The following is a 12,152-nucleotide window of genomic DNA, read 5'->3' on the forward strand; positions in this document are numbered from 1 at the left end:
ATATTTAAATAGCTGTTTTTTCACATGAAAACTTAAATAAGAATGTGATTTACCTGGCTCAGCAATGAAGATCTTACATAGATTTTTTTTTTTTTGGCAGGTTGCTTTGCTACCAAATAACGCTGCTGATCTTAGCAAGCAAATCACTGGTGAAAAGGTGCTTGCCTCTAATGCATACATCCCTGGCCCCCCAGGCCAGCCTGGCCAACCAGGCCCTCCAGGTAATACCAGAGGGGTGGAAATGTGTAAAAGTGCTAGGACTAGAAAAGTAAACTTCAGTCTTCCGGTGTTATGCAGTTTCATATTTTGATTGATATATTATGTTTGCATTTGTGTGAAATTAAAAAAAAGAAAAGCTTTATGAGTGTTATGGTCAGTCTCTGCCAACTGTCTGACATCATCCATTGTGAATCTATGTTTCTTGGCATGCAAGCTGTGTTTGTCCTGTATGTGTTAAATTTCTCCCCCTCCCTGGGATATATCACCTGCTTCAGTTGTCATTTCCTTGTTGTATTTTAACCCTGTCTTTAAACACTCTCCATTTAATTTCTGGAATATCTACTGCTTTAGCTCACTGTCAGAGAGAAAAAAAACGTGCTTTCAGTTTGTAGGAGTTAGTGCCGATTCTTTTATTTTTCCTTGTCTGATTTGCAAGGGTTCATCTCTTGGTTTTATGTTGTATCCCAGATTGAAAGGAATCTGAAAAGAAAAGTATAATTCCACTCACACCTTCTTTGCTAAAATACAGATTGAAACAATGCAAAAAACAGAGAGATCCTAAAGCCCAAACTTAATCCAGACACCTCGCACATGGTGGCCAGCAACACTCAAAATTTTGGAAATTCTGTTGAATGCAGATCTAATTTTGGGTCAGCAATAAATCTAAACATCATGCTGGATTTCAGAAGGATTCTTACAGAGTACTGGCAAATGTTCCTTATCAGGATTGATTAACTCCCTCCTGAACTGCACTCCACCTTCATCTTTATACTCCCTTTCGCAGTCTCGCTTTGTTTTCTGAGTCTTTACCTCATTTTCCTGGAGGATGAGTATGTTCAGCCTTCAGTTCACCATAAGTGCAAGGACAGCAGGTTTAGAAGTTCTGCAACAGACTTGGAAGGGTAGAGTGGGTTGCTTTGCAATCTCTCCAAAACAGGCCTGACCCTGCAGGTCTCCCACCCACTGGGTTTCCCATCGACTCGGAGCTGTCCGAGGTGCTGTAGAAATCTAAAACCCCCTAAAACCACCCCTGCTCACCTCCTCTGCTGCCCCCCGCCAGGAAGAGCCCCAGGGAGTCATCACTGAGCTTTAGTTGTCTCCTTTTGAAAATCCTAACCATACATATTCAGTCCTGGTGAATGCTTTGTACTCTCTGCATTTTATTCTCTAGTGCCTTTCAGGAGCCCTCAGTATGAAGAGAAGTGTTTCCCCCTCTAATCATGATGAAGAGAAGTGTTTCCCCCTCTAATCATGAAGTGTTTCAGCTAGTGATGTTTTAATGGTCTTTATTGTCTGCAGATGTTGTTTCAGGTGCCTGATTTTCTGGTTTATGTGTCCTACTGTTTCTCTTGAGCTAAACATATGTTTTGTTGCCACAGTGCTTCCTAAAAAGTAACATTCTCTGTGGAACCAGCAGAAGCTGAAAATTATATAAAGCGAAATGGAAGAACAGAGCTTCTTTTGCCCCTAACATGTTGGCTACTGCACTGGGCAAAAGAGAGGTGCAACTCCCCACTGGAAAGAGCCTGCTTGTATCAGTCATGTAGATGCCCTTGACCCAAAATTCCCGTGGGTTTTTCGAGGCTTTCTTTTTATTAGATGTTCCTCAAATGTGCATTCATGCTTTTCTTTTCATTCCCTACTGTGTCCCTAAGCACCTGGCAGACTCCAATTCTTGTTATACACAAGATTTAATTGTTTGGTGGTCACCTCTTTTAGTTACTGTGACAAAGGTTAATGTTGTCTCAGATGGCTGCTGCTGCAGATAAATTGGTTGTATTCATGTGGATTTGGGTGTGTTAATGTTACCAGCCTGTTGGGTCTTTAAAAAAATGGTAGTTCCCCACCTTGCACTGATGAAGTTTCCTGAAGGCTTTCCTTGGCAGGTAACTTTTGCTTTTGATTTCAGGGGCTCCAGGACCTAAAGGGAGTCAAGGAGCTCCTGGATTACCTGGACCTCCTGGGCAGCCAGGCCCTCGTGGATCAATGGGACCTATGGGCCCATCTCCAGATATATCACACATCAAGCAGGGCAGACGGGGCCCCGTGGTCAGTATCGTTGTCTTCTGCCATGCACTGCACAATTGCCCTTAGCTCCACAACTTCCCACACCCTTGTGAATACTTTCTCTTCTCTTGCAGGGCCCACCTGGAGCCCCAGGGAGAGATGGTAGCAAGGTGAGGAGAGGTACTAATTTCCATAAGATGGGCACATGCACATGTGAAGTGCAGACTTGCTGGAGAGAGTGTACACGCTTGTAGTCACACCCTCGTACCACCTCATTTCCTTTGCTAAGATTAAAGCATCCTGTTGTCATACTCCTTCATGTCATCCTTCTGCTATTTTGTGTTTGCCTTTCCTAAAGTCTTGCAAATAGTCCTGCCAGGATGTATGTCACACAGCATTGCTATCTTTCTCTGCAGCTCTTTTGGCTTTTCCATGAAGAAATGTTGATGCTTTATCCCTTTTCATTCATTGTGAATTCTTCCTGTTCATTGATTCATTTGTTACTGTCCAGGAGAAATATCAGAAATGCCCCCCTCTGATCCCACTAGAATCAGCAGCAATTTCCTTGTATTCCTACTTCACTTCCTTTTCTTTTTCCAAACAAGCATCAGCTGATGATTCTTGATCTGGGGACAGTTAAGTGAGGCTGCAGAAGCAAACTGTGATTTTTTAATTTCCTTTAGTCACAGCAAACTAACTGAGGTGGTATTGATTACAGGGGGAGCGAGGAGCACCAGGACCAAAGGGGATACCTGTAAGTATTCCACACAGGAGGAATTTCCACAACAGAGTGATGTTGACTACTAACCACAGGTCAGCCAAAAGTTAAAGAAAAAACCTCCTGTGCCAAGATAACAGATTATTTACCTACACAGAAAATGTTGTTGGAAACAAAGTAATTTCTTTTCATCCAAATGTTTTTGCCTACAAACCTCTTCCCTTGCTGGGTGTGCGACTGAGGGCAGCAGGTGCACCTCTGTCTTACAGGGGTGCTGAGATTCCCGTAGAAGGCAGAAACATGCAGGATGCTGTACAGTTCAACCTCTGTTCCCAACGGGAATTTGATCCCTGGAAGCTCTTAAAATCCTGCCCCTCATCTCTCTCGGATTTGGGAAACTATAGGTTTTGAGTTCAGAAGAAGGAATGAGTATTGACAATCTGTTTTCAGATGAATTTGTTTAAAAAAACTCTGGGGTCCCCAGCACAGGAAGGATATGGATCTGTTGGAGCAAGTCCAGAGGAAGCCACCAAGTTGATCAGAAGTCTGGAGCACCTCTCCTATGGGGAAAGGCTGAGAGAGTTGGGATTTTTCAGCCTGGAAAAGAGAAGGCTTCAGGGTGACTTAATAGTGGCCTTTCAGTACCTGAAGGGAATCCACAAGAAAGATGGAGAGGACTATTCACAAGGGCATGTAGTGATAGGACAAAGGAATGGCTTCAAACTGAAAGAAGGCAGGTCTAAATTAGATATTAGATATTTATTAGGATATTAGGATATTAGGATATTAGGATATTAGGATATTCTTTACTGGGAAGGTGGTGAGACACTGGCACAGGTTGCCAAGAGAAGCTGTGGATGCACCATCCCTGCAAGTGCTTAAGGCCAAGCAGTATGGGGCACTGAACAACCTGGTCTAATGAAAAGTGTCCCTGCCCATGGCAGAAGTGCAGGGACTATATGGTCTTTGAGGTCCCTTCCAACTCAAACCACTCTATGATTCTATTAATTTACTTATGGCATTTTCTCATTGGTGGAGTTTATTTTTAAGAGTGTGCTGGCAGGGTGTGCTCAGTATTAAATAATTTCTTTTACCGTGTGAAGTCAGCTGAAGAGAAATAATGATTTTCTAAAGTCGGATATCTCTGCATTGTAATTACTAATATATTTAGTAAGTGATGGACAGCAGTGAAGTTACCATATTGCAAAGACACTTAACAAATAATAGCAGTCTTAAAAGAATTTGTTAATTAATCATTCTAAGAATGTAATTTCTGTCAGTTTAATAACCAAGAAGACAAGAAACCAAGATTAATCTCCTCTATTCCCGTGAGATAGATATTCTTATGAAGCAAAGAAATTGTTAAGTGACAAAACGGCTGAGCATCTTGTAAATGTAGGCTCTGTCTGCAAAAACATTTTATTCTTTTGAAAATTGTTTCCTGATCAAAGCTGGTTAAAAAACAGACCATTAGCTTTTGGCAATTGATACATAGCAGAATTTTACTGAACAACCCCTGCAGGAGTAATTCTATTGGCCAGTTTGAAAACTGTAAGAGCAAGCTGGATTATTATTAATGGCAGTGCCTTGTGACTGCAGGGCCCGCCGGGTTCATTTGATTTCCTATTGCTGATGATGGCAGACATCAGAAACGACATCGCTGAGCTGCAAGAGAGAGTGTTTGGACACAGGACTCATTCATCTACAGAAGAGTTTCCATTACCTCAGGAATTCACAAACTATCATGACACAGTAGATTTTGGATCCGGAGAAGACTACAAACCACGGGCAACATCCAGAAATGCCAGGATACAGAAGGCAGACCATCCTTAGCTATTCCTACTGAAAAACAAAGCCTCTTTAGAATTCTTCAATATAAAAAAATGCACTGACAATTCCCATTTTTCTTTCTGCTTTTCCTGAACCATGCTGCCTGTACTGTAGCTTTCCTGGTTCATGGTAGCCTCCTTGCAAAAATTCCATAATGCCAAGCCTGCACTGTGCATTGTACCTAGACTATCAAAAAAATCTTCTTAGCATATATGATTAAGGCATGCTCTAGCTAATAACACAGACCACAGCATTCCATCTGCCTACCTTGCATTCTATGTCCAAATGACCCAGTACACAAATTTTGCCAGGGAGAGAGGGTTAGCTGAACATCGTCCCTGAATGATGTTTATAATGAACACCTTGGTCCACAGTTACCTTATGAATGCAAATAAATTATACCACTGAACTCAAGTCTCCAGCTACTGTCCCCAAGCTTAGGAGAGTGTGAGAAGTGGATCCCTGTTTGACAGCAGAGGCCATCTGTGAGACTTGTCCTCTACTATGCCTCATCAAGGTAGAAAAAGGCAAAAAAAAAGTACATTGAAGGGTTAAACAAGGGTGCTGCTGCTTGATCGGGAAAGTATTTGGCTTTGTGTTGCTAGAGTATTGTTCTGAGACAGTCAAAAGATGTATGTGTCCCAAACGACTTTAGGACACACACAAACACTACTTTTTCTTTACCATTGTCCCACTGTTCAGTGTGAAGGCCAGTTTGCTTTCTCAACAGATTCATGTTGGACACATTACACAAAGATAAGCAAGATAAAGGGGATGTTTAAAGCAGGAAACCAAATCAAAGTGAATCAAGCAGGCTTATTGCCAAGAGCTAAATATACCCCAGCCTTGCAGAAAGAGTCAAGTTCTGACCTTCTGCAGGTGCATGTCTTCCTTGGTGAAATTCTGAAGTCTGAGTGAAATCAAGACCAGAGAGAGGCCTCATGTTTGCAAAGAGCTTCCACCTGTTTTGTTCCTCTGCTGCATGAGACCAACCTTAATGGCTTTCACCAAACTGGAAGACAGAGGGGCAGCGAGTTTGGCTGGGTGTATGAGAAGTGTGAGTAGGTGCAGGAGTGCACATGATGAAACATTTCAACTGGTACGAGGATGGCTAAGGTGAGGTACTGCACATGGGGTCCTATACTTGTGAATGGGGATAAAAGGGAGTGCCCTTTATTTACACTGGAAAATTGGATGCACAAGTTATACCATACCTCATGGATGATGTATGTTGCCATTTCTTTTGGATCACCACAGCTGCTGAGGACTTTGCCATGCTTAGAATATAAAGGAGTATATTAAGCACAAAATTTCAATGTTGTGTCTGTGTAGCTGCTACTTCTACAGTATGTTTAGTGTTCAGTAGAGTCCATGTCACAAATGCAAAGAAAACGTTGTTACTTTGCTGTGTTTTTCAGGGCTTGCATGTTCCAGTAGAATACATGCAGGTAAAAATATAAGAAGCACCTTTTCAGATAATACGTAAAGTTTTGGATTCCCTTCCATATTCTCTGGGCCAAAAAATAGTTGGTGTAATCCTGACAGCATCAGGATTACATGCTGGTCGTGCTGCATAAACAGCTGGCTGTCTAGACTTTTCCATAACTTCTGTGTATTGTCTTAAGAGGATGTGTTCATTCCTATAGCCATTTCCCAACATCTCACTGCCACTAAGCCACAAGCCAGGGCATTAGCTTTTAAGAACATGAGTGAGTGTTCTGTATTTCTTTTCATGTTATATCTGTATCCATATTTACAAAGCAATGCCTAAGTTGTGGGGATAGCTGAAAAAAATTATATCAATCTAACTCTGTGGCCCTTGGGCTTCTCCTCTTTCTGGGAGAAGCTCTGCCAGCAGCTGCAGATCCAAGTAATCTTGTGAATCATATAATAAGAGAGACTTGAGAAAGGTACCTGTGTCCAGAAGAGGGATGATCTTATATGCAGCAGGCTGGAAAAAACCTCAAAGATAACTTGAACTGAGGCATTTGTGTCTTATTTTCTTAATTTCAAGCAGGCAACTGAGTATAAATTACATCATTTATGAATATGCAATTTTAATTAAATTGTTTAAATTTCAAATGTTGTATTTTTAAATCTAGCCAATTATAGAACCCTTGCATATGCTTACCACTGCACCCTGCTGGATCGGGCTGATTCCCACTAGAAAATTAGTAGCTGCAGGTTTTTGACCATCAGATACTGAATGATCTAACTTATGTTAATGAGTCACTTCCTACATATAAACTAAATTCTATAGCCTGCTGCCCACAAGGTGACGTATTCTAAAAAAGGCACTTATTTCAGTTCTGAGTTCTGCTTTTCCAAATAGAGGCACACACAAAATGAGAAGTTCCCGCAGTCTGACCATCAAATTCAGGGAGAGGTGACAACTGCCCTGCTGTGTAAAAGTTCCTGGGGAAGAGCTATTGTGAGACTGGACCAAAAAAGCAGATAAAATACATATTTCACTGTAAGTACAGCAAGTTGTCCTACAGATTCATAAATATAAGCATAGCACATGTTTACATGCCTTTCTGAATGGAAACCTCAATGACTTCCCTTTCTGGAGCTGACATCATTGGCTTTCACAGTACTTTAAAAAAAAGATGACAGAATGTGTTCCTTGGGTTTGCCCTTGTCCTTACCCTCCTCTGTACAGATTTCCTGCCTCAAAACTCTTTGAGTCACAGCAGCAAGGAGGGGACACTATGGCAAAGACCACCCGACATAACATGGGAATTCCTGCAGCAGGGAGAGTCCCTCCGAGCACAGCTGGCTGGGAAGGGTCAGCCTTTGGTCTGCATGCAGCTAAGATCTTTTTATGGAACTTTCTCATTTCTGATTACCTGTGTGATAACTCATAAAACATTGTATCAGCAACATTTCATTCAGATTTTGGGGTAAACACATAAAGACTCAGAAAAGAGTCATTTTCTTCAGCATACCAAATGTTTCATAAAGCCAGAGCAGAGTAATAATTTCCAATCTTAAGTTTTGTTAGTGGTAGCCAGAGAAGTCATTACCTTGCAAATTATTTATTACTCTGTAGCTGCAAAAATAACAAACTCTCCCAAGAATCCAAAACAAGAAACTTCTACATTCACAGCTAGTCTCATTACCAGGCTCATGCACATGACAACTTTGTTTCATATAAATGGTATGTATAATTTTATTAGAAAGAAATATTATTTTGATGTTAAGACATCAAATTATAAGCAGAAGGATAATAAAGAATTTGTTATTTTATTGATATTAGAAATATATTTAATGGGAACATTTGCAAGAGTGTAGTGATGAGAAAATTCTGATTGTTAATGGGTTTAACAAAATCATGAATCCTGAAAAATATTTTCTTTCAACACTGTCAAGTACATAAAGGTTTAGACTCTCTTGCAAAGCTGTAGTTTTGACACACAAGAATTCCTATATAATCAGGCTAAAATAGGAAAAGGAGAGGAAAATTGATTGTAAATTGAATTAGGGTAATGCCTGGAGTTACTGCTAGCATCACAGCTTGCATAGCCTTCTGCCTAGAAGTATTTTGGAGTTAATGTACTAAGTCCCAGAGCAGCAACAAAAGGTGGGGTGGGGTCCAATTCTCTGTTAATTTCACATTTTTAAAGAATTGATATGTTTGTTCCTTTTACACATTCCAATAACTATACTGTTCACTTTATTTATATATGAAATACTAAAATGTGTATAAGATGACTGTGATTTTATGATGTATTCATAATAACAAAGATATTTTTTCTTACTCTTCTGGTAGCTGCGTTATTGTCACACATTGCCCTTTCTCTGCAACACAGTGATGTTGGCTGGAAGAAACAGATGGCAGGAAATCTCCTTATGCTGCCTTCTAGCATTTTTCTTGGAGCTGAACAATACCGTCATAGTTCATTGAGGCATGAGCTCTTGCAAGCTAGGGTGGGTTTCAGTCTTTGTGAGAATAAAGCTCACAGCTCCCTCTGGTCTGTGGATGGATGGTGGCTCCTGTGCCACATCAGGGCTACATGAGGCTGAATCCAGCAGCCTCACCCCAGGCTGCCGGCTGTGCGCAGCTTCTGCACAGCCCAGGGATGGGATACGGGGGTCCGGAGCTCTCTGGAGTCCCGCCACCAGTAATGGGGAAAAGGGGGAATAAGACATAGGCTCCAGCAGACCTTGTGAGCCCCTCCCCGCAGCCCCAGGAGCATCCTGCTGTGTCCGACAGCTGAGGGTCAGCGAGGAGCCTGTCTTGCCCCTTCCTCCCTGCAGAGCCCACGCTGCCTGCCCAAACTGGCTGTCATCCCTGGCAGGATCCCACTCCACCACCAGGATCCAGGATCCCCGATATGCGGGTAAATGTGCAAAGTAAAATTAAAAGTATCCATAAATCATAGTGAAACATGATGGGGGGGGGGGGGGGTGAGAGAGAGAAAGAAAGAAAGAAAGATAAAAAGTTGGAATAGTCATAGTAACAACTGTCTTCAGTTTTAGAAAGTAGATAGTAGAAGCAAAATGTTAAAGACAAAAATCTATGGTTAGCAGATGTAGGAATGAAAAGGTAGACAAAGGAGTTCTCGGTTGTATTGAGGATCCTGTTAGTAATATTGTTCCATGGCTGTATGAGGATAACAGAACAGAACCGTCAAGAATTCATGGAAAGCAGAATCTCAGTTACGACATGTGTGCATTTGGGGAAAGCCAGATGGTAGTCGTATGACATGATGCAATCCTTTTACTTTTAACCAGTTACACAGCAGTGTATTAAAATCAGACATTCTAAAATCTGCCTGTTCAATTAACTTATATCCCATAGTTCTAAAAAGAACTAACAGAGGACCGGCGGGACGCTGGATCGCCGCGGTGCGGTTCCTTCGCTCCCGTTTGCATCTCCCCGCTCCGCCGGGTCTGTCCCGGTTCCCTGTCCCGGTCAGACCTCCTGGTAGGCGGCTGCAGGCTGAACTCCGTGAGGAGGAGCAGTGCCAGCAGGGCGAGGGAGGCGATCGTGTCCTTCTGCTCAGCATGGAGCGCTGTGTCCCGTTCCGGGCTCCTGAGCGCCAGAGAGACGTGGAGTTCCTGGAGCGGGTTCAGTGGAGGGTGGCGAAAGTAATTGAGAAGCTGGAGTATCTCCTACGAGAAAAGGCTGGGCGAGCTGGGCATGTTCAGGCTCCAGAGGCGATTACTGAGAGGGGACCTCATCAGTGTCTGTCAGTGTCAGCAGGGACGGGTCAGACGATGGACCAGGCTCTGCTCAGCGGTGCCGAGCAGCAGAACACAAGGGCCGAAAGGGGTGCACAGGAAGTTCCACTTGAACAGGAGGAAGAACTTTGCTGCTCGGGTGACCGAGCACTGGAACAGATATCCCGGAGAGGCCGCGGAGTCTGCCTTATCGGCTATACTCAAGAACAGCATGGTCGCATTCCCGTGCCGTGTGCTCCGGGAAGACCCTGTTGGAGCAGGGAGCCTGGACCAGGTGTCCAGCCGTGCTGCCTTTCCAATCTGACCCGTTCCGGGACTGTGTGGCTCTGACTACATTTCCCGGCGCGCTGCGCGGCGCCCGGGCGCTGCCGGGAGGCGGCGGCGGCGGCAGCCGGGGCGGGCGGTCGATCCATCGGCGGGATGCGGCTGTCGGTGGCGGCCGCCATCTCGCATGGCCGCGTGTACCGGCGGTTCGGGCTCAGCCCGCGGTCGCGCCTGGACCTGCTGCGGAACCTCGTGACAGCGCTGGTGCGGCATGAGCGCATCGAGACGCCCTGGGCGCGGGCCGACGAGATGCGCGGCTACGCCGAGCGGGTGAGCGGCAGCACCGGGCCGGGCCGGGCTGAGGGGCGGCGGGCGGCCGAGGCACCCTGACCCAGCGGCTTCTTCCTCACCTGCCGCCTCCTTCCTCCCCGCAGCTCATCGACTACGCCAAGCGGGGCGACAAGGACGAGCGCGCCATGCGCATGGCTGATTTCTGGCTGACCGTAAGTACCCCCCAGCCCCGCATCCGTCCCGGCCCGCCGCGGAGCCGGGGCTGAGCGTGCCGCCCCGCAGGAGAAGGACCTCATCCACAAGCTGTTCAAGGTGCTGGCGCCCCGCTTCCAGCCGCACCCCGGCAGCTACACGCGGCTGCTGCAGATCCCCAACCGGGACGGGCTGGACCGCGCTAAGATGGCGGTGATCGAGCTGAAGGGGAACCCGCTCCCGCCGCTCGTCCGCCCGCGCCGCGACTCCGACAAGACGCTGCTGAACCAGCTGCTCAAGGGATACCGGCAGGACGCGCAGCGGGCGGCCGCCGCCCGGGGCACCCCCGTCTAGGGTCCCCCTGAGCCCGGGGCTCCCGGGGAGCTGCCCACGCACCACCCCCGAGTGCTGTCCTGGGGCATGGGAAGGGAAGGTGTGGCAGGAGAGCTGGAAGGTCATGGAAGTTGCCATGGCGAGGGCCGAGTTTACTGTCTGTTTCCAGTGGCTTTAATAGAGACTCAGCAGAAGGAAATAAAGCTAGGAGCCCTGAAGATTGATACGTTCTGTGTAAATAAACTTTGTTCATAAAGTCAGTTTGCTTGTATTTGAGTTGTATTCGAGAATCATTTTGATTAGAAAAGACCTCTGAAGTTATCAAATTCAACTTATGACCAAACCACCACCAAGTCAACCAGACCATGGCACTTGGTGCCACATCCGGTCTTTATTTTAAAGACCTCCAAGGACCGTGGCTCCACCACCTCCTGGGCAGCTCATTCGTGCCTATTCACCCTCTCTGTGAAGAAATTCTTCCTAATGTTCTACATAGACCTCCCATGACTCGTAGCTTATTCCAGAAAAATGGGTTTGCTAACAGTGTGTTCTAGGAGCCATTGTTCAGCATTTCAGGGCGGGAAGTTTGGTGGAAATAAGATACTTCTGCTGTTTAAAAAGCACTGAATGCAAATAGGATGGTAACACTGAGATAAGTGCTATGAAGAGACAACCAAAAAAAGTTGTCTTACTATGTGAGGTGGTAACATAGGAACGAGTCATACTAATCTAGCAAGAGCTTGACAGACACCCCAGCTTCAGAGGCAGGATTGCAAGACATCTCTGTATAACTATTAGAACAAAAAGAGGGAGGAGCAGACCTTTCTCAGAGTGATACTAAGCAATAAGAATCTTAAATTGCTTTCTTTGTCTTTAATTTCAGGCACAGCTAGTACTTGAAAGTCCTAGCTGTAAATTTAAAGTGAAAAAAACCCAAAACAAAACCAACTTAAATGTAGAATCACAGGATAGAATACCCAGTTGTAAAGGACTTCAAGAACACCTGGCCTAACCTTCCTTGACAAAACACAGTGGAACCAGTGTGGCTTCCTAGATCTTGTTGCATTTCTTCCTCCCAAGTTTCACAAACTTAAAGAGATTTTAAGGAGTG

The 12,152-nt window shown here is 44.9% G+C and overlaps 2 protein-coding genes across 3 annotated transcripts in view; both read left to right on the forward strand.

Annotated features, from left to right (window-relative positions):
* Positions 1 to 8,534, forward strand: part of CCBE1 (collagen and calcium binding EGF domains 1) — a 95,806-nt gene extending 87,272 nt beyond the window's left edge. The window contains exons 7-11 of one of the 2 annotated variants that reach the window (XM_088157384.1): positions 101 to 221; positions 2,129 to 2,268; positions 2,361 to 2,396; positions 2,945 to 3,039; positions 4,544 to 8,534. In XM_088157384.1, coding sequence (XP_088013510.1) covers positions 101 to 221; positions 2,129 to 2,268; positions 2,361 to 2,396; positions 2,945 to 3,039; positions 4,544 to 4,577 — 426 coding nt within the window. In that variant the 3' untranslated portion in view covers positions 4,578 to 8,534. The remainder of the gene's footprint in view (positions 1 to 100; positions 222 to 2,128; positions 2,269 to 2,360; positions 2,397 to 2,944; positions 3,040 to 4,543) is intronic. The other variant, XM_014875567.2, reaches the window with a different exon arrangement.
* Positions 8,535 to 10,300: 1,766 nt separating this feature from the next.
* Positions 10,301 to 11,301, forward strand: MRPL17 (mitochondrial ribosomal protein L17). The gene is made up of 3 exons (XM_014875470.2): positions 10,301 to 10,555; positions 10,660 to 10,728; positions 10,799 to 11,301. Exons 1-3 carry the CDS (start codon positions 10,382 to 10,384, stop codon positions 11,060 to 11,062), a joined length of 507 nt encoding a protein of 168 aa, XP_014730956.1. The 5' UTR covers positions 10,301 to 10,381; the 3' UTR covers positions 11,063 to 11,301.
* Positions 11,302 to 12,152: the final 851 nt, after the last annotated feature.

Source organism: Sturnus vulgaris, chromosome Z, assembly GCF_052056855.1.
Source record: "Sturnus vulgaris isolate bStuVul1 chromosome Z, bStuVul1.hap1, whole genome shotgun sequence".
NCBI lineage: Eukaryota > Metazoa > Chordata > Aves > Passeriformes > Sturnidae > Sturnus > Sturnus vulgaris.